We start from the raw sequence: 21118 nt of genomic DNA, 5'->3' as shown, positions 1-21118 counted from the left end.
GTGTCTGATAGATACTGCCATTAAAAATAGTTCACAGACGAGTGCTGTCCCACGCAGTTTATAATGTTGTTATCGTTTCCAGCTTGTAACTGGTTTATGCTTTGTTAATTATGATCCTTATTATTGTTTTATTAATTTAAGGCTATGGAAGATAAAGCAAAACATTGAAAGGTAGTAAAATCAAATTTCTATAATGTAGTGAAGGGTTTGATGATCAGCCTGTTGGAAAAAGACTTGACCAGATGCTGATTTCTGAGACATACCCAAAGAGACAGATACCTTAGAAAGATTTGGACCATCTTTGCTTTTGTGATGCTTTTGTATTTTTGATGGTTGTTTCTAAAGTTATATAGTCCATTTCCAGAAGGTTCCGTAGCTGTATACGAGGTACGGAAGCTGTGAGAAATAGGGACTTTGTTCTTTGCAGAGCTCGGGAGGCACGGCGGCTGCACAGGTTGTCCACACCCAGCAGCGAACTGCGGCGGCACCCGCTGCTTCCACAGAGCTGGTGACCATCGCGTCTACCCAGGGCGTTCGAGCAGTGACATCCGTGACAGCATCCGCAGTGGTGACCACAAACTTGACGCCCGTGCAGACCCAGACAAGATCCTTGGTGACTCAGGTTACACCAGGTAATAATCTTGTATTTAGGGATTTTTTCCAAGGGTACGTAAGGGACCCCAGAATTTGTAGGTGGCTTCACCACTGTAGCCCTACAGTATTGAAAGTCTGGAGTTGTTGGCAACACAGTTAAACAATGCTATGATTTTTAGCGTGCTTTATTGTTGGTGCTCAGGTTACTCCAGTATTTTTGGATAAAGTGTTGCAGTAAAGAGCTGATTGGCCACCAGAATTACATATTAAAAATATCATTAATAATCTAGGAATAAAATATCAGAATTGACTGTCTCGTCTAAAAACCATTGTGAAGAAAGGAGCATATACTTTATTATTTCCTCTGCTTTTGCATCATGTTTATGCTAATGTGTTATTTGTAGTTAGTCCACAAACTGTGCTGGAGCAGAAAAATATGCATTTAACAGCTTGGCTTTTCAGGTGAAATCAATGAACTGAATGGAATGTTGAGAATCTTGAGAGCATTTTGTTCTGTCTTTATTCACAGCCACACCAACAGTCCAGCTGTCTGGCAAAACCATCACCCCCGCTCACTTCCAGCTCCTGCGGCAGCAGCAGCAGCAGGCGGCGCAGGTGCAGGTCCCGCAGATCCAGGCGCAGGCGCAAGCCCAGTCTCCAGCTCAAATAAAAACCGTTGGGAAGTTGTCACAGGTGAGGAAATCCTTCTGGAATACCATGGTATGTTACTCTCATTGTTACTGTAAGCATCATTAGCAGCGTGGGTTGTATCCTGTTTTCTTGAGCTAAATTGAAATGCAGCTCTTTCCTAAATTTGATCCCACTAAAATTTCATTTCTTAACTAAAGTTTGGCATAGACTGTTTCTCCTTTAAAACTCCAGATACATCTCCCTTTTATTTCCTCTTGTCACATAAGAGATTAGAAATGATGGCAGTGTGTTATCTCCGCAGGAACAGCTGCTGAAGCTGCAGAAGCAGAAGCTGCAGCTCCCCCAGCAGCAGGCGGGGCAGCCGGCGCAGCAAGGGGCGCAGCAGCAAACAGCGCAAGTGCAAGTGCAGCAGCAGCAGCAGACTCAGCAGCTCGCTGCTGTTACGGCACCTCGTCCTGGCGCGGTCCTCACAGGCACGACTGTGACAAACCTGCAAGTTGCTCGTCTTGTAAGTTGTCTTTACTTTGCAAAAACAGCCCTAAACACCTTATTCTCTTTAGTGGTTTAAATGAACTGAATACTGGTCATTTGAACTCATGAGTGCCCTTTGCATTACTTAGTACAAAAGATACAGCTGTAACATAAATAGCTTTAAATTGTGCTTACCCACTGATACCTTCTCTGAATTGTTTTACTGTAAAGGAACGATTATATTTAGAAACATTTACAACTATCACTTTATAATGACCTGTTATATGCAGCAAACGTTTTTTGCGCCAGCACAATAATCTTCATTCCTTACTGCTTAGACTCGTGTTCCTGCTTCCCAGCTCCAAGCACAAGGACAGATCCAGGCCCAAACTCCGCAGACAGCCCAGGTTGCTCTGGCGAAGCCTCCGGTGGTGTCTGTTCCAGCTGCTGTTGTCTCGTCTGCAGGAGTCACCACGCTCCCCGTCACTGTTGCGGGCATTAGTGTTGCTATTGGGCAGCCCCAGAAAGCAGCAGGTACGACAACAGACTTGCTAAAGCATCACAGAATTTGAAATCTCACTTTTTTAAGGCAGGATGTTTCAAATAGTGTCTTCTGTGGGACACTCAGGCTTTTTAGAGACTAAAGTGATAGAGGTTGAATTCCAGTTTGGTTCAAAAATGGGGTAAGAGAATTGTGCTCATTCTGTGTAATCTGGAGGTTGACGTGATTCTTTGCCCAGATATGGCTGAGTTTTTAAAAAAATCTGTGCATGAGAGTAGGTGAGCAGATATAGTTTTAAAAAGAAAGATATAGTAATCTCATTTTTTTTTAAATGCAGAATGGAAATAGAAAAACTTGTATTTCATAACTGTCTCCTCTACTGTGGACAGAATTTTTCCTGTAGTAAGATTATTGTTAGAACTGAAGTTAGCTTACTCATGCCCTTAGATAACACTGTCAAAATAATATGTCTTATTCCTGTTAAAATCAGTTGGTTATTAGTGCTCAAGGCTGTGCAGATGTGCAAACCTATAAAAAGCACAATTTGTGTTTGCAAGTTGTGATTACTGGGACAAAGCAGCAAAGTGAAGACTCTTCGAGTTCTAATTACGTTTGTGATTTTAAGGAGGCCAGACGGTCGTTGCGCAGCCGCTGCACGTCCAGCAGCTGCTGAAGCTCAAGCATCACCAAGCAGCGCAGCAGCAGAAGGCGATCCAGCCGCAGGTCGCACAGGGCCAGGCCGCTGTGCAGCAAAAGGTACTTGCTGTTGCTCTCCCTGTGCATTATGTGATGCTTCCACAGTTGAAAAGCTTCAGTTCTGAATGACGAGGACAGTTCTGCAGAGTCAGCTGGTGTTTCTAGGGGTGGATCTGAACTATAGCTCACGAGAACGGTTTCTCCTGTGCCTTGTCAGGCGCTTGGTGTTTTTGAAGTAAGACTGTTTGGTGTGATTTCTCATGCCTCAAACTAGGTTTTCTTCTTTAGGTAATAGAGATTAAGATAATCTTTAGTCACTTCTAATACAACCAAATGTGGAAAGTTCCCTGAGATTTTCAGTGTTTACAATATAATTTGTGTAAAATATACTTTTCTCCTGGGCTTCACTGTCAATCAGCCACCAATGTGGCTTTTTGGAAGTGTACGTGTGCGTGAACCTTTTCAGTAAATACTTTAAATGTTTCATAATATTTGTACAAATGCATGAAAGCTTTTGCTTAATGCTCGTTTTGCTGTTACTAATCCTGGAGTATTTTGTTTCAATAACTAAATGTAATTAGTCTCTTTAGCTACATGCCTGTTCTTTAAAATACATGTGTTTTGTAGTAATTGATGCTTTTTTTTCTCTTGTGCAGATAAATGCTCAACAGGTTACGGTCCAGACCCAACAGCAGACTTCACAGCAACAAAAAGTAACTTATACTACACAGCCTGCCATTAAAACACAGTTCTTAACAACTCCAATTTCCCAAAGCCAGAAACCAGGTGGAACTCAGCAAGTGCAGGCCCAGATTCAGGTACAGGTAACACAGGTTTACACCTTTAAACTCTGCGGTGACTGGAGGATTGTAAAGATGACAGGTGACGTAGCATTTTAGCACTGCTCGTATTAATTCTAATCACACGTTTGTTTAAAGTGACTTCATAATAAAATTCATTGGTGCTGAACGCATGGTCTTGTAGCAGGTCAGAGGAACCAAGCCATAAATTCACTTTTCCTCTTGAAAAGAAATAAATTGTCCCTCCTCTTTATTACACGAGGAATTCTGTGCTGTATTTCTTATGGGCAGTTCAGCCAGAGCTGGTCATGTTGTCTGACTCTGTGTCCCAGCCCAGCTGCTGCAGGCAGAGCAGCCGCAGGTGTCTGCCTGGGGATCAGTGTTGTCCAGGAGAGGAATTGGGGTATATTGAACATAATATCACCCATTAGAACTTCTGTGCTTTCTTCAATTTTATATATAGTTAGGAGGAAGCGAGTCTGTTGCAATTAAAACTGAAAATACTTTTCCTCTTCCCCTCCCAGCTGAGTTCTCCAATACACTGATCTAAAAAGTTTTTTAATGGAAGTTCAGTATGACCGAGAATGCCAAGCTGCAGCTTACCACGAACAGGACTTGGGGGAGGTCTTCACTTGGTAGCAGTTTTGATACGTACAGTGTGTTGCTGCTATTAGCAATTCCTTGTTTTGACCAAATCTTTCTTTATTTCATGTCACTACAGGTCGCGAAACTTCCCCAAGTGGTCCAGCAACAGGCTGCTGTTGCCAACATTCAACAGATGGTTTCAGTTTCCCAACAGGTAGGTTTTGTGCTTCTCAAATACAGCACTAGAAACACAATCCTATTGAAAGCTCATTTATTTGGAATGTGTCTGTTTTTCACCATGTGTGTGGCACAGGCGGTATTTTTGAAGTATATAGCAAGTTTTCTTCTCTAAAAATGAATTGTGTGAATAGTGAGTCAGCTGCTGTGTATCTGCTCTGATACCGAGCGAGATGCTCACCGTAGAGCGGAGATGTAGTGGATGCTCAGTTTAATGCCAAACTGTGATTTTGTAATTGCCTCGTGATCTTGCTGTGTAGGTACAAGCTCAGCCCCAGACCGTGACGCTTTCCCAGACGACAGCAGGGCAGCAGCAGGTGCAGGTGATTCCTGCAACCACCGCGACCGCGCAGGTCGTGCAGCAGAAGCTGATCCAGCAGCAGGTGGTGACAACAGCGTCTCCCCAGATTCAGGCTCCGGGGGTGCAGAATCCAGCCCAGACACCAGCAGCGTCCGAAGCCCAGAATCAGCAGGCGAAAGTCCAAATGAGGACGCCCACGGTCAGATTAAAGGCTCCTACGAAACCAAGTTGAACTGATGATTTCAATGCAATAACGGGGAAACGCAGCGTTTCTTGCTTGCTCAGCCGAGTGAGAAGCTACTCCAAACATCCAAATGAAGACAAACCACCTCTATATTTTTTTTAGCAGAAGGTTTCTTGCTGGTGAACATTTAAACATGGAAGCACTTGCATAACTTTCAGCATATTAGCAACTGTTTAGCACTCAAAATCTGTACAAGACGCATTCTGCCAGTGTTCTCTGTGCTCGTTCGAACCACATAAAGCAGACATTGCTTACAGTTAAATTCTGCCCAGCTTCACAAAAGTAAAATGGCGATATGCCATAAATGTCAGTAAAATCCATCTGTGTTAGCGTTGCATAAAGTGCCCGTGGGAATACGCAGTTCTTTGCTGTAGTTGGGACGTGCGCTCGATGTCCCGGTGGAGCCGTTCAGAGTGGGGCTGACTTGGCAAAGTGTTTCCAGCGGTAGAACAGCCCCATTGAGGCAGGTACCTCTGGAAGATCCAACTCATCTCTGAAGTGCTCCCTGCAAAGTTTAGCCAATAAATGTGAAAACCTGTAAGTATATGTAATTAAAAAAGAAAAAAAAAAGTTTCATTCTCCATTTTTGTAAGTCTTTTAAAATGTTTGTTAGTAGTTTTGTGTACAGTTTACTGAATCAGCCAACCTGTGCGCTCATTCTCATCTTTCACTTTGAGATAATGGATATTTTAGGCATGAACTGAGTAAATACTGTGTTGATAGTAGATGTGTATTACAGTGTAGCCCATTTTTTTGGTAAGAGGTTTGGTGGATTCGGCTAAACAAATGATCCACAGCTGTTTCTCATGGGACTTCTGTCAAGGAAACTCTCCAGCTGATAGAATTTGATCTCCCAGTTTCATTCTGCTCTTGCAACATGTTTAAATGTTCAGTTCTTTCTACTCAGCTTTCGGCTCGGGGGGTGGGGGCCGAGGGAAGGGGGAGGAGGGAAATTAAATCTAAGACTTAATTCTTCAACTGTGTAAAGAATAAGATCTAACTTTTGTACTATTCTTTTACTAAAGCTAATGATGAATGTATCTTCAGGTGGATATTTTGGATGCGAATAGAGCGTGGCCTCTTCCTCCAAATCAGTTTGCCTTATTGTTGTGGAAAAAAAAAAAAGCAAGAAGCTGCCTGGGACTGTGAGGGGTTCTTTCCTTTTCTTGCCTAAAATGAACCCAGACTGTTTGCAAACAGCACTGAGTGAGGAATCAAAAAGCTCTTGGTGGCTCGAACGCATTTGTTCTACTTCGGCCACAGAACCGCGTGATGTGGAAAATTCAGACAAAGTTGTAACATTCCTTTTCTGAGATGGTTTTAAAGTTATTTTCCCGTTCTGTGATCTTTTTTACTCTTTTAGGGGGGCAGCCTGTTCAGAGGCAAGGAAAGCGTACCTTTTGTTCTTACCTCTGTGCGTAACGCCTGTCGGCACCTGGAATCCAAATGGCTTAAACAAGAAACCCAGCCAGCTCCTGATGTCCCCAGAGCAGGTGCAGTGGGCAGGGCGGTCGAGTTCCCAGCGCTGGCTCTGGCCGCGTTCCTCGTTGTTTTTTCTTAGTTTTTATTTTAGCTTGTACCTCTTTTCTCCTGCATCCTCTTTTTCTTGGACCCTCCGGTCTGCAAATACAGGGGCATTGTTGTTTTCTTTTAAGCTGTTGGTGCAGTCGTGTTGCCCGACCCCGCTGAACCGCCGGCTTGTGCCGTTACCTGAACTTCTTTAGTAGCCACGAAGCTGAAGCATTGGCGACGGAATAGTTTAAAATGCAGAGCAAATGCAGTGGTAACGGGTGACTGACCCTGTGTACAGTATAGTGGTGCTCATCCAAAAATATTGCTTAGTTAGCCCCAGGCTTACTTTTAAGTGTTTAGCTCTTATTATGTGCATGGAATTGGGGTGGGGGGGAAACACTTGGAAGAGTGGGGGAGCTGTGGGCTGCATCGTTGTGCTGGTCTGATTTGGTGTCTAAAGAGGCATTTGTTTCTTGTTTAGGTCAGTTAATGAGATAAAAATAACTTCTTTTTTTCCTTATTTTTAATTTTTTTTCCTTCTGATGTGTCTTTCTCCCAGGAGTGTGTTAGGAAGTCAGCCTGTAAATAACTGATGAACATAAGCATTTGTACTTGATCCAGTAGGATTGTAAGAATAGTGATGTATCCTACCTGAAGGTGTAATAAAGTGTACATTTTTATAACAGCGCCTGCCTGCCGTTCTGTAACGCGCGGGGGTCACTGCCCCACGGAAAGCAGGGGCTCGGGCAGCTTTTCCATCCCCTCTTTTTAAAATTCTTTTAGATATGGCGAAGAAATTGTCCCTGTGGGTGGTGAGGGCCCGGGCCAGGTACCCATCCCTGCAGCCATCCCGGGCCAGGCTGGATGTGGCTCTGAGCAACCTGAGCTGGTGAAGATGTCCCTGCTCGTGGCAGTGGTGGCACTGGGGGAACTGGGGAGGTCCCTTCAACCCAAACTGTTCCATGGTTCCTAAAAGCTGCGGTTTGGGGTGGGTGAGGTGGAGGGAGCGGGACTCGAACCGCGGCCCCGCCCGTGGGCGGAGCGGCCGCCGGCTCCTCCTGCTCCCGCCCCTTCCTGCTCGCTCGCAGCATGGCGGGCACGGCGCTGGCCGATGCGCTGGAGGCCGTGCTGGCCAACCGCGGCAACGCCAACCGCGTCTTCGACATCCTGGAGCCGCTGGCGGTGCGGGCCGGGCCGGGGGTGCGGGCGGGGGCGGAGGGCTCGCAGCCGGTCCGGGGAGCGGGGGCCGGGGGCCGGGTTTGCTGAGCGCCACGCTGTTCGCAGGGCCAGGAGCAGGCGGAGGTGCTGGGCGCCGGCAGGACGTGCAGCCGGCTCTTCGGGGCGCTGCTGGAGCGCAGGGAGCTGTTCTTGGGGGACCTGCCCGCCCAGGAGGCCTCTCTGGCCGGTGAGTCGGGGCGGGGCGGCTCCCGCGGGTGTCCGGGGCAGATCCCGGGGCGGGGGCTCGTCCCGCTGCCCTGGGCTCAGGACCGGTCTGTGCGTCACCCCGCAGAGCGCTACAGCGCCGAGGACAAGTACAAGATCTGGATGCGGCACCGCTACAACGAGTGCGTGGAGAGCTTGGCGGAGCTGCTGGGCCACGACGCCTTCCCGGTCAAGGTGGGTGCTGAGCCCGCTGCGGTGACACCAGCCCCGCGGGGTCCCTGGCGATGCACAGGGCTCCATTGCTCCAGCGTTCCGGTGTCGGGGGGCGGGCGGAGCTGGGGGACATCGCTGCGCTCCGGCTCGCCTTGCTCACCATCCCGTGCCTCTTTCCCAGCAAAGAACGTCCCAGTTAACTCTTCCACCTTTAGGAGTTGCCTCCTTTGAGTCTGACCCCTGGTGCCCTTGTTGAGGTGGGTGTTTGCTGTTGTGTGTTTTTTTTAAAGGAAATGGCACTCTGCACCCTGATGAAATTCGTTGAGTTGGAGGCAAAACATCCGTTGATCAAACCAGAGTGGAAAGGGAGTTTAACTTTTCCTCGTAAGCTGCTGAAGGTGAGCGGCAAAGCCCAGCGGTGCCTCCCGTGGGTGTCCCCTGTGCCCACCTTCCCCAGGGCTGCAGTTCCAGGCGAGCAGGTGTTGGGTGGGATGGAGGTGGCTGGTCTAGAGACACCTCCAGCTTCTGGTGGCACCTGCGGTGTGGGAGCAGCTGCCTCGGGCAGGGTCGAGCTGCATTCCTCAGGGTTTATAAGGTTACGGGTTTCTTTTTTGGAGTCCCCAGCCTCACTCGCAAGGATTGTGGGATGAGAGGACAGGTACTGCCCCTGGCCCAGCCACCGTGTCACTTCTGAATGACACTTTTTGATAGAAAGGGCCTATCTTTGAGGTCAGGAGCACCTGTCGGGTGGCTGGTGGATGTTGCTGTGGGTCAAGCACAACGCTACTGCTGTTGAGAAGCACGGGGGGGCCGCAGCCCTCGCGCCCCATCTACCCCAGCGCTGTGGGATCCTGACCTGCTGCTCTCCCTGCAAACCCCCGTTAGGTGGTGGTTGATGGTTTGCTTCCCGTGAACGAGGACGCCTCGCTCCTCATCTCTCGCTTTCAAGAATACATGGAGTATGACGACATCCGGTACTTTGTGATAAAGGCGGTCACCGAGAGCATCGGACAGGTCATGCAGAAGACAAAAGAGGTATTAAATTGTGGCTGATGAGGTGGGTCTGGATAAACTGCTCTGAAATGTGGATCTTGTGCAGAAAGCAGGGAAGAACTAGTGGTGTATGGAGAGACTTTAGAAGCGAGAGAAAAGACTTTGCCCACTTAAATACATTGGTTCTTTTTCTTGCTCACAATGTACATCAGTTATGCTAAGACCATCTTAAAACTGAAATTGGAAGTAATTCAAGACACACATCCTGTTGTTCTTGCAAATCCTTCTGGTCTGGGCTCTGGCTTCTGTTTTACTCAGATATCTGCAGCTTGGGTACCACACACAGGAAGTTTAATGCTGTTCTCTCTCTGGTGCAGAAGGGTCTGTTTTCTTTAGTCGTTTCTGCCAGTCCTGCTAAACCAGAATTGATTCGGAGACTGGTTTGGTGTCAGTAATGCTCCAGGACAGGGCAGCGATAGAGAATACACCAGTGTGTGGTTCAGCTGCCAGTGTTTTTGCTTTCCTTTTTCTTTCCTAAATTTAATAACTACTTGGGAAATAGAGCAATATTGAAGTTGTGGAGCTTGCTTCATGTTTGATTATATGCTTTTTTTTCTCAGAGGCCGTTACCGTTTTACCAGCAGAACGTCTTCTCCCTCATTTCACCCATTAACATGCCGAACAAAGAGTCCGACATGGTCAAATTCCTGGTGAAGCAAGGTTAGTGGGCTCTACGTGGTGAACCGTGTGTGGAAAGGAAAATGGCATTGCAGACTGGTATTGGCTAAAGGCTTTCTCGCTGATTGCTGATGAAAACTGCCTGCTGTGACCACAGTGATTCTGAACAGTCCTGCACCGTGCCCATTCCTCGGGATACAGCGGGTCTGTCGTGGCCTTTCATAGGACAGGGACTTCAACCTAAATTTTTAGGGTATCAAAGGACTAAGAAAAAAGGGTCATTAATGTTTTTTAAACATCCATTTCAAGTCCAACACGCATTTTCCCTTTCTTCTTAGATAACTGGGAGGAGCTGAAAGTGTCGAAGCTGCAGGTAACTGTTCATTTGGTGCTGGGGGTTGAAATTTCATCTGCTTGAAGCAGAGCGTTATCTACAGCGCGGTGTTTAACTCGCTGTTTGCAATTCTGTTGGAAGGCGCACAAGCAGGCGTTTGAGAAGATGTGGCTCAGTTTTCTGAAGCACAAGGTGAGTGTTCGTGGGACCCCGCGGGTGTCCAGCGCTGGGTGAGAACAGCCCAGCGCCATTTCTGTTGGATCGTTCTCCTGCCATAAACCTCAGGCACGGGCTGTTCTCCTCCTCTCAGCCTTGGTTTCCCACCTGACCCATTCTGCCCCCGAGGAGCGATCCGCAGCGGAACAGCCCCTGCTCACGAGCTGGCGGTTCCCGAGCTGGTTTTCTGGTGACTTCCCACTCTGCAGCTTTACCCTTTGAGCTGCACTTTGAGTTTTCAGCACCCGCTTCTTTGAAAGAACTTAATTCGGAGCAGTTGGGAACTGTTGCCCCCAGCCGTTCTGTGTTGTCCTTTGCTTGTGTGTTCCCTTTGTTCGCCCTGGTTGCTGCTCTCTGAGTTCTCCCGTTTCACTGGTGTTTTGTCCTCCACAGCTGCCCACTGGCCTTTACAAGAAAGTTCTCGTCATTCTGCACGACTCCATCCTGCCCTACATGAACGAACCCACCCTCATGATCGACTTCCTGACCGTGGCCTATGGCATTGGTGAGTGGAGACGGGCTGTTCAGCCTTGGTGAGGCGCCGCAGCGCGGTGCGTGTGGGCCTGGAAGGGCGGCCGGACCCAGCACCACGGCCTGGATGGTGACATGGATGGGATGGAGCTGGGGAACTCGCGTGGACGCCGTTGTCCCTGAAAGTGAGGGGTTTTGGCCTGTGTTCGCCAGTGTCACTGCTCCTCGTATATAAGGAGGGTTGTATCTAAAGCTTTAGGAAGAGTAGAACACTGGAGTGATTTATTTTAAATATAGCCAGCAATGCTGATGCCTGGGCTGCGTCCAGACTCAGGGTGTGCGGATTCCTATAGAAATGTCCTTTCTGAGGAGACCTTCACCTCCCTGGGGGGTTAGAGCCGCACATTTGTGTCTCTCAGTCCATCAGAGCCTGTTCTTCTAAACTGCAGTTTAATCTCTGTACGTGACTTATGAGCCTCTGGCTGGTTTTAGGTGAAATTGTGTTGCCTTACAGCCATCGTGCTGGCTCAAGTTTCAGGTGCTCTTTGGTTTGTGTTCCTTATGGGAAGATTTTATCATAGAAACAAGTTGATGCTGATATTTATTTCCTTATTGTGTTGATGCCTGCCTGCTTTCTTACAGGTGGAGCAATCAGTCTGCTGGCCTTGAACGGATTATTTATTCTGATTCATCAGCATAATCTGTAAGTGAAAAGAGCATCTTGTTTAAAGGAACATGGGGTTTTGAGCTTGTATCTTTAGGTAAAAGGAACTGAAATAGATTCTCCACACCATCAGGTTTTACAGTTTCTCCATGAGAAAGCCAAACTGCACAAGAGGCTCAGCTGCTGGCAGACTGAGCTCTTTTGATAGCCTGACCTTTTTTCAGCTGAGCCCAAGTATCCTCTTGTGCAGACTCTGGTTGCTCAGCACTTGGAAATCGATCCCTATTGATCTGATCGCACAGCGAAGCTGTAGTCTCTGGTGTTCCTGTCGCTGGATCCCATACCGTTTGCAGTCAGTGGACATAGCTTCATGTCCTGAAAATGGCTGAGCACTGCAAGAGCCGTAAATTCACCTTAGGGCTTGTTTCTTGTGGAGAGCAGGCCCTGCAGGCTCCGCAGTGCGAGCAGAGCGACCATCAGACACAGCATGGTCCCGTTGCACAGCACCGCGTGTTCTCTTTCTCCTTTGTCAACAGGGAATATCCCGACTTTTACAAAAAGCTGTACAGTCTTTTAGACCCTTCTGTGTATCACGTGAAGTACCGAGCCCGCTTTTTCCATTTGCTCGATCTGTTTTTGTCATCGTCGTAAGTAACCTCTTTATTATGTACGTTTGCGTATTTACCTCCTGTTTTTCTGTTGGCCAGGGACTCTTCTGGAGCGGTCCCCCACGTGTCTGGGTGTAATGTATTCAGTGTGACTGCGGGGTTAGATCCATTTTTGCAGAGAAAACTGAATCCGAGACTGTTCCTCTAGTGCTGTGTAATTTTTCATGTGGTTTTTTTGAAGATTTGCCACGCGGCCATCAATTCCAGAAAGTAAAAATGCACTTAGTTATGCGAGTTTGATCTGCAAATGATTGTGGATGTATTTTGATATGTATTCACCTCGGACTGAAAGCGATGCTTTTGTGTCTATGAATATGGAGAAGTAACATTCGCAGGCTTTTTATAGATCGTAAAGCTGTTGATAAATTGATGACCTTTTGCAGAACGTGTAACATCGCAAGATAAAGCGTTTGACACCGTTGATGCTGCCAATTCCCTGTATACCAGGAAGGAGCTAGATCAGCAGCTGGTCATACAGTTGCCATCATATGTTATAAACCAAACCAAAAGTAACTCTTTACAGTTCAGGACGAGGCGCTTATATTAAGCCCTTGTGTTCCGGGTGTGCTTTGGGGCGAGTGGGGGGGTCTGGTCTGTGTTGTCCCATGGGCGGCTCTGCTGAGCCTGCAGATGCAGCTGGAAATTGTCGCTTTCACCCGGCTCATCTGACCAAAGTGCTTAAATGCGCTGATTGCTGGTAGAAATTTGTGTTTTTACCGTAAAAAGAACAGCTATCCCGCACGTTTACGTTACAGCAGCTTTATGTTCCTGGTAACAGCTGCGCCGCTTCCTTTAGTCCTGGAAGCATTACGTATACTTCACACCGTGGCCTGTGTATTAATTAAACCCTCAAAATGACATTTGAAGAATGTAATGAAGGTTGCCTGGCCAAGCGCTCAGAAGTTTCTAAAATGACCGACTCAAGGCTGCGAGCAGGCGTGTCCGAGAGCTGCGCTTGGCCGCGGCGGTGCCTGGAGCAGAGCCGTGCGCTGGACCCAGCCGCGGGGTGGTTCGAGATTATTCGTGTATTCAGTGGAAACGCTCCCAGATTTGTTCCCAGGAGCGCACTAGAGCCCATATTGCTGCTTGAGACCAGGGTTCTCACAGCTTCTCTTTACTCCGTAGCCCCTAAAACCCAAAGAGCCCCACTGATCCTGGGTGTCCCTGCATCCTGGGGTGGGTTAGAAGGGGGTGGTCAGTAGGTCAGAGAGGTTCTCCTGCCCCTCTGCTCTGCCCTGGGGAGACCACACCTGGAATATTGTGTCCAGTTGTGGCCCCTCAGCTCCAGAAGGACAGGGAACTGCTGGAGAGAGTCCAGCGCAGCCACCAAGATGCTGAAGGGAGTGGAGCATCTCCCGTGTGAGGAAAGGCTGAGGGAGCTGGGGCTCTGGAGCTGGAGAAGAGGAGACTGAGGGGGGACTCATTCCTGGGGATCAATATGGAAAGGGGGAGTGTCAGGAGGATGGAGCCAGGCTCTTCTCGGTGACAATCAGCGACAGGACAAGGGGCAATGGGTGCAAACTGGAACACAAGAGGTTCCACTTAAATATGAGAAGAAACTTGTTCCTGGTGAGGGTGTCAGAGCCTGGCCCAGGCTGCCCAGGGGGGTTGTGGAGTCTCCTTCTGTGCAGACATTCAAACCCGCCTGGACCCCTTCCTGTGGAACCTCAGCTGGGTGTTCCTGCTCCATGGGGGATTGCACTGGATGAGCTTTCCAGGTCCCTTCCCATCCGTGACGTTTTGTGACTCTGTGATGGCTGACGTGCTGTGGTTGGGGTGGTGGAGCTGCAGGCTCCCGTGCCAGGGCTCTCACGCTGATTTCTGCCCCCGACAGCCACCTGCCCGCGTACCTGGTGGCCGCGTTCCTGAAGCGTCTGTCCCGGCTGGCGCTGACGGCTCCTCCCGAGGCTCTGCTCATGATCCTCCCCTTCATCTGCAACCTGTTCCGGAGGCACCCGGCATGCAGAGTGCTGGTGCACAGACCCGACGGGCCGCGGGGTGAGAGGGCAGCGGGCAGGGGGGTTCTGTGTTGCGCCTTTAGACAGCGTAACAACCAGGATTCACGGGGAAGAGCAGGGGAGATCCCAACCCGGTTCTGAGGTTTAGAAGGAGCCCTCAGTCCCCGGGCTGTGCGAAGGCCACAGGCTGCTCCTGCGAGTTCTCTGATGGGAGGACCTGCCTGTGTTGCTCGTCTGAGCTTGGCCCTCGCGGTTGCTCCCCGGCCTCTGCTCCGAGCCTCGCACACAGAGCCAGGCTGCTAACAGATGCTGACGGACGGCGGGAGCTGTGCCAGGCGCTCAGCTTGCCTTGTCCACCTCAGGAAATGAGAAAAGAACGGTCGCAGAAACCAGAGACCTCTTTGACTTCAGCCTGTAGTGGTTTTGTGTCGATCCCACTGGGGCCTCAGCAGCCTCCTGAGTTTTTACCCCATCTCCAGCGTTTCCTGAACCCTGCGTGTTTGGAGAAGAGCAAGTCTGGCTGCAGCACTGCTCGGGGCTCCCTTGTGGTTGTGTTCGTCACGCAGGTGTTAGCTCTGTATCTCTTATTTCTTTAGATGTGTCAGAAGATCCGTACGTTATGGAGGAGGAGGAGCCGTCTGAAAGCCGGGCTTTGGAGAGCTGCCTCTGGGAGATTCAGGTATGTGGGCAAACAAGGAACATCTGCACCTGGCGTGGGCTTCTCGCAGCCTTCCCGCGCCCTCCACGCGCGTTGGCCGTGGGCAGCCCCACCTGCGAGAAACTCCTGGCGTACGTCTTGCAAATGAGACGAGTTTCTGGCCGATCTTTCGTTCTGCATCCTTTTCTATCCCAGCGTGAGAGGCAAAGGATTCCACGCTCTGGAGAAATCGCACATGTTAATTAGTAGGTGACTTGTGAGCGCACAACTGACCGTGCAGCTGAACAGTTGCACTTAACAGCTGAAACAGGCTAAATAGCTGAAAATGTTTGAGGCTTTTTATTTGCTTTTGAGTGGAGAGAGGAACTTGCTGAGCACTGATGGAAATTAATTGGGTGCAGCTAGGTCATCTTGTAGAAATGGGTTTAAAAATGCTGGAGAAGATTGTAGCGCTCACCTTTCACCTGGATCGTTTGTAGGATGGCGTATGAGGGTTGAAATCGGTTAAATTACTCCTGATGGCTCGAAAACCGTAATGCCAGGATTATCCCTTTACGTTGAAACACTACAAAGGTTTTGCGCGAGGGGCTGTACTCGCCAGACCGTCTCCTGTTTGTCTCGCTTTTGCAGACTTTACAAAACCATTATCACCCAGAGGTGGCCAAGGCAGCTGCGGTGCTGAGCCGGGCGCTGTCTGAGCTGGAGGACGACATCTCGGGGCTGCTGGAGCTCTCGGCGTATGAGGTGGGGTGGCTGCGTGTTCGGGAACGGCGTGAGCTGGAGGGAAGGAGATGGGCTCCTGGGCACTGCAGCCATGTCAGCCTGGCTGCTGGGGGGACACAGCCTGACCTTCCTTACCCAGGGAAATGGGAGGGTATCCATTAAACAACGGAGCGTGAGGCAGCAGGGGTAACAGGGCTGGCTGCTGCTTAAAACGTTTCTTGCTGGATCTTTTAAGAGGTCAGAGTGAGCAGTGGGATTGCCAGGGTGAAGAGCTTGTACTGAGTTTTGCTAATATCCTGGTTTTTGCTTTGTAGCTTTTTGATAAAGAAGTAAAGAAAAAGGCCGCTGATGTGCCCCTGGAGTTTGAGCAAATCCGAGGTTTGTTTGGGAAGAAAAATGATGTTTTTGCACAGCACTTCGCTTTGGATTGATGTGATCTCTTGTAAACACCTCTGCACGACTGACTGACTGATCTCAGGATGCACACAAAGCCCACGTGTTGTGCTGGGTGATTCTGCCTTCGAGCATCTCCATGCGACGAGAGCTGGGCCGCTGGGAAAGGTGCAGCCCTGCTCCGTGCCCGAGGTGCAGCCCTGCTCCGTGCGCGAGGTGCAGCCCTGCTCCGTGCCCAGGGTGCAGCCCTGCTCCGTGCGCGAGGTGCAGCCCTGCTCCGTGCGCGAGGTGCAGCCCTGCTCCGTGCCCAGGGTGCAGCCCTGCTCCGTGCCCAGGGTGCAGCCCCGCTCCGTGCCCAGGGTGCAGCCCTGCTCCGTGCCCAGGGTGCAGCCCTGCTCCGTGCCCGAGGTGCAGCCCTGCTCCGTGCCCAGGGTGCAGCCCTGCTCCGTGCCCGAGGTGCAGCCCTGCTCCGTGCCCGAGGTGCAGCCCTGCTCCGTGCCCTGCGCGCTGCCCGTGGATGGACTGTTTTGCCGCTCTGTTTCACGCTTGTGTGTTGCTGCCTGATATTTGGGAGGGATTTTTGGTCAGGGCAGAGTTTTCTGGCCCTGTTCCTTGCTGGGATTCCAGCCGTTCTCTCCGAAGCTGCTGACGCTGGCCGTGATCAGTGGCTGCATTGACAGACCATCCACTGCCATCCATGGGGCTGCGGGGAATTCAAGTCTCTCCTGCTGTTATTTTTCACGTGTTACTTTTATACTAGAGCTGACAGCCTGTTTGTACAAGTGACTTTGGTACATAGCTGTAAGCACCTGATGATATTCCAATTATATTTTTATATACGCTTTTAAACTCGCATCTTCAGGTGGATGTTTAGCTTCCCGTGTACTCCTCTTAACGCTCCCATTTTGAGGCAGCGAAAGCTCTGATTTGTCAGTGATGCTCGATAACTCCGTCTATGAAGTGTGGCTGATGTTGCTGTGTGCACACCCATCTCATGCTGTAAGGTTGCTTAAGGCAAAATGCTCATGAGCTTTGGAAATGAAGATAATCCTGGTGGCTGCTGTAGCCAGGGAGGCCAAATGACATGCAGTGGGAGGTATCTCTAATCCTTTGAGTACATTTTTTAACACTTTTTTTTGCTTCAGGATGCTAAGCAGCTTACTGGAGTATTGCTGGCAGCCTGCGAGTGGTGCAGGAGCCGTGGCCAGAGTGTACCCAGGTGCTAATCAAGTTTTAGCTCATCAAAATGCCGAGAATTGTAATTTCTGGCAGGCAAGTCTGTGTTAGTGAAGGCAAACTGCAGCTGTCCTGGGACTCTGAGCGGTGTGGTTCCTTTGTCCAGTTGTCTGTGTTTCCAAACAGCAGCTGTGCCCTCGGTGTACCGAGCTCTGCCTCTTTTCCCTGATACTTTTGCATTCACTTGGGGTGTTTTTCAGCATTTGCGTTTTTGTTGTTTTAAAGAAGTTTAGCTCTTGGTTATTCTTCTGTGGAAGGCAATCCCGTCTCGTCCCTGGGCAGCCTGCTTTCCTCTTTCCTCTGCTTTCTGGGATCTGTGGTAGGAAGGCAGGATGGCTGAGATAACTTACAATTTGAGCGGCCTCAGGTCAGGTTCACCCAAGCCCGTATTTCAGCTCTAAACCGTGTTTTCCTGTGTCATATGGACGTTGTATGCATGTGTTTATTAAACATTTTGAAGTGCTCTGATGGTAATAACTACCTTTGAAAGAAGTATGCAAGTTTATCATCTTTCAGATGGAATGAGTAAATATATATATTTAATAACTTTGCATCTTTTTGTTTCGCTCAGGTTGGCCCAGTTATATCTGTGAGATGTTACTGCTGGGCAATGTCATTCATGCCTTTCATGACATTGACACTTGGGAATGTCAGGATTCTTTTAAATGCACAAAAATGAAACCATTTGGGCGCGGGGCAAGTCCGGGTCTGGTGGTGCTGGAAATGAGGGAGTTTGGTTGGTTCCAATATCTGGATGGAGGGTAAGCAGGGTCAGCGCCAGCGCAGCATCCAAAGGGCTGCAGACCCTGGCCGTCTGTCACCCTGGGGTTCCCCGGCACCAAACGGGGCACCCGGTACCCTGCCCGGGGAACGGCAGAGCCCTCGGACACCGCTGGCTAAAGTGTCAGTGCACATGAAGGGAGCGTACTTGGGAACGGGGGGTTTGCCTTGTCCAAGGGGGAAGACTGCGAAGGCACCGGCATCTCAGCGTTTGGCCAGCCGTGGATCCTGAGCGCTGTGCTGAGGCTGGATTGGAGCAAGGTGCGGTTTGTTCTTCGGGGTGCGCAGGCGGTTCCAGCTCCCGCTGGGCCTTGGGCTGGCGCTGCGTGACAGGGTTGGGCTGGCACGGTGTTTTCAGACCTGGGTTTATTTCGCTGCTGAGTTGGAAATGCCGTCAGCACTTGAGTGTGTGCGGCTGACCTGGTCTGACTTGGTTATTTCGCAGTCACGCCAACAGTCCCAGGCACGGCCGCTCTGTGTTTGGGGCAGACAAGGCAAAAACCGCAGGCAGCTCAGAGAAGTTTACAGCTTAAATAAAGCCTGGGTGCTTTAGACAAGCCTGGAAGGTCTTCCAGAGCCTTCACCCCCCATTCTGAGGCTACACCTGCCTAAGCAGCATCCTTAAACCCGCTCTTAGGTGGAGATTGCTTTAAGCCCCTGCCTGTCCTTGGAAAAAACATTCCACCTGGTCTTTCATCAGGCTTTTATCTTTAAACTTTCACCTTCCTCCCCTCGATAGGAGGCATCAGGAGAAAAAAAATCAGCAGTTATAAATATTAAAAGTTTCATCTGCACGGAGCGAACAGCCGAACAGCCCTTATCAGGCTGCACACCCGCTGCTGCGGCTCCGCAGACTGCAGATTAGAGGTGCTTTAATCAGTGTGTGGGCTAACGGGAAGGCCACATTGAAGTACCGGGCAGGGAGTGCATAAGTCACTCCTGTTATTATTTGATTTATATCAGATGTGGGGAGAGGGCGGTACTGGGTTTTGTTGGTGTTGGGTTATTTCAGTGAGCGTAGAAGATAGTTGTATGAAAGCATTAACACAGTTCCCCATCCTCCCCACTTGTCAGTGCCTCATTTCCCCACCAGAGGATAGTGATAAGATCTCTCTCTGTTCCACTGGACTGCCCTTGGTTTATTTTCCTGAGCTTTCATTCATTTAAAAGCCATTCAAAGTCATCCCAGCCTGGAGGTAAAAGAGCCGCTCAGCAAGAGCACCATGAGATTCCTCCTGTGAGTCAAGGGTCCAGGTGACCATGGGCTGTGTTAATGGGCTCACATTGGCACTTTTAAGATACTCATTGGGGTGCGGAGTGCAGATCTGCGCCCCTAAACTGGAGGGCCCGCTCCACAGCCTCCCAAGTGCTTGAGGAAACAGAACATTAAGAAACCCCTGTCCCTCTGCTCAGCTGCTGTTGGCATTGGGATGGTTTCCCAGCCCCGGGACTGCGGTAACCGCAGCGTTTTCCACTGCTTTGTTTTGGAAAACAGATGAGCTCTTGCGTAATTTACAGCCCCGCTCAAACAAGGACAGGATCTCAGTTCCACTGACACCAGCCTTCTCCAGCACTATCATAATCAATATTCATTAACTGAAGTCTATTGGACTTGGAGATTTACTGCTATTAATAAGCCAAGAGTCTAGCTTAGTGTAGTTTATGAAGGAAATTTTAGGTCTGCTAATAAAAACTGCTTTTCTGCAGTTTCTTAGCCCTGCCCCTGGGCCACGCTCTCACCACTGAAAGAGAGAACTGGAGCACGTGGCTAGAGCCGAAAGGAGGAAAACCAGAGGAAGCGTCTCTTCGGAGCTGGTGGAAGGCGCTGCAGTGTGGCCAGCGCAGGGCCAGGTTCTGAGACAACGCTCTCGCTTCCCTGGAGTTTTCTGATCTGCCCTCCTGTGTGCGTGAGTGCAGCAAACCCGGGGCTGGTTGGGAGCATCACCCGCTGAGCAGCCACCCGGAGCTGTCCCGCTGCTTTCCGCGGGTCCCGGGCGCCCTCAGCCGGGTGAGCACCCACCGGCACCCAGGGGACTCGCACAGCGGTTTGCAGGTGCAGGTCACTGGTTCCTCATGGGCTGTAGAGCCAACCTTCCTCTTCCAAGAAACACCCGACAACCACCGGGATGCTCTGGTCAATGGTCCATGCAGAGAGGACATGCCAGCTCCGTCCAACAGGGTTCAGACCTGCAGAGCCCATGGCCTGCTGGTGGCCCCATTTTGTTGACGAATGAATGAAGCAAACCTTATCAAAAGGAGCAGACTGCAGTCCCGCTAATGCAGCTCTGCTTGCGCTGAGGATAATTGATGCTTTAATAACGCTACATGTTCTCCAGATTGTGGCTGGAGTGCTTATGTGAGAAGAAGCATCAATCACAGGTGGCTGTATTTAACTTTTATCAAATTTTTAGGTGGGTGGCAAGGTGTGTTCTTATGCTGCTCTTGGAGAAAGAGTGTTGGGCTCTGAGATACAAAGTGAATCAATCATCACATCCCTTTTGCCTGCATCGGTTTCCTGCAAATCGGGGGAGCGAGCATTCACATTTCAGTTATCTCAGCGGGAAGGGGAGGTACCACGTGCTGTGGGACTGCAGACTGCTTGGTGACGAAGAACTGCATTTCCCACGTGGAAAGTCCGCCGTCTCATCTGCTGGTGACGAGATGGGTGTCTCTGCCAGGCGTGCTGCTCTGCCCAGGTAAGCTCCTCCTGCAGCCTGGAGCTGAGCGAGCCTTGAGAGAAGCTGTGGGTGCGATTTGCTGCTGTCACGGCCGCAGATGGGCAGGGGAAGGCCAGGGCGAGGGACGCGGCGGGCGGAACCCCAGCGCTGTGGCAGCCTGCGGCAGGGATGGCTGCGGCCACGTGCTGACCCAGCTGGGGCCACGGGGCTCCAGTGGGCTGTGTGCGCGGCGGGATCCATGGGTCAGCACACGGGCATCTTGTTTGGTACGCACACAGTGGTCTTGTTTGGTACGCACACGGCCGTCTTGTTTGGTACATGGTGGTCTTGTTTGGTACGCACACGGTGGTCTTGTTTGGTACGCACACGGCCGTCTTGTTTGGTACACGGTGGTCTTGTTTGGTACGCACACGGCGGTCTTGTTTGGTACACGGTGGTCTTGTTTGGTACGCACACGGCGGTTTTGTTTGATATGCACA

The 21118-nt window shown here is 50.1% G+C and overlaps 2 protein-coding genes across 18 annotated transcripts in view; both read left to right on the top strand.

The window, feature by feature from the left end:
* EP400 (E1A binding protein p400) overlaps window positions 1-7278 on the top strand; it is a 45594-nt gene extending 38316 nt beyond the window's left edge. For 8 of the 16 annotated variants that reach the window (XM_071816216.1, XM_065851218.2, XM_071816218.1 and 5 more), the window contains 8 exons: window positions 428-632; window positions 1124-1287; window positions 1547-1753; window positions 2055-2250; window positions 2844-2974; window positions 3571-3738; window positions 4436-4513; window positions 4797-7278. In XM_071816216.1, coding sequence (XP_071672317.1) covers window positions 428-632; window positions 1124-1287; window positions 1547-1753; window positions 2055-2250; window positions 2844-2974; window positions 3571-3738; window positions 4436-4513; window positions 4797-5069 — 1422 coding nt within the window. In that variant the 3' untranslated portion in view covers window positions 5070-7278. The remainder of the gene's footprint in view (window positions 1-427; window positions 633-1123; window positions 1288-1546; window positions 1754-2054; window positions 2251-2843; window positions 2975-3570; window positions 3739-4435; window positions 4514-4796) is intronic. The other 8 variants (XM_071816220.1, XM_071816224.1, XM_071816223.1 and 5 more) reach the window with 3 other exon arrangements.
* A 373-nt stretch (window positions 7279-7651) lies between these two features.
* On the top strand, window positions 7652-16111 carry NOC4L (nucleolar complex associated 4 homolog). Of its 2 annotated transcripts, XM_065851739.1 has the most exons (15): window positions 7652-7775; window positions 7878-7998; window positions 8104-8210; window positions 8480-8587; window positions 9075-9224; window positions 9803-9902; window positions 10199-10233; window positions 10336-10386; window positions 10804-10915; window positions 11524-11584; window positions 12082-12192; window positions 14048-14211; window positions 14768-14850; window positions 15460-15573; window positions 15867-16111. In XM_065851739.1, the coding sequence occupies exons 1-15, from the start codon at window positions 7683-7685 to the stop codon at window positions 15981-15983; spliced, it is 1527 nt and encodes a 508-aa protein (XP_065707811.1). In that variant the 5' UTR covers window positions 7652-7682; the 3' UTR covers window positions 15984-16111. The 2 variants fall into 2 exon arrangements, with proteins under 2 accessions (XP_065707811.1, XP_071672050.1); XM_071815949.1 differs by lacking the exon at window positions 12082-12192.
* The last annotated feature ends 5007 nt before the right edge of the window (window positions 16112-21118 follow it).

This window comes from Patagioenas fasciata, chromosome 17, assembly GCF_037038585.1.
Source record: "Patagioenas fasciata isolate bPatFas1 chromosome 17, bPatFas1.hap1, whole genome shotgun sequence".
Classification (NCBI taxonomy): Eukaryota; Metazoa; Chordata; class Aves; order Columbiformes; family Columbidae; genus Patagioenas; species Patagioenas fasciata.
This window is presented reverse-complemented; position numbering and strand designations above follow the sequence as displayed.

Coding starts and splice junctions, on each gene's coding strand:
- NOC4L (XM_065851739.1), top strand. CDS start 7,683: ATGGCGGGCACGGCGCTGGCCGATGCGCTGGAGGCCGTGCTGGCCAAC. Junction 8,211..8,479: donor ACGACGCCTTCCCGGTCAAG/GTGGGTGCTGAG, acceptor TTTTTTTTAAAG/GAAATGGCACTCTGCACCCT. Junction 12,193..14,047: donor GATCTGTTTTTGTCATCGTC/GTAAGTAACCTC, acceptor TGCCCCCGACAG/CCACCTGCCCGCGTACCTGG.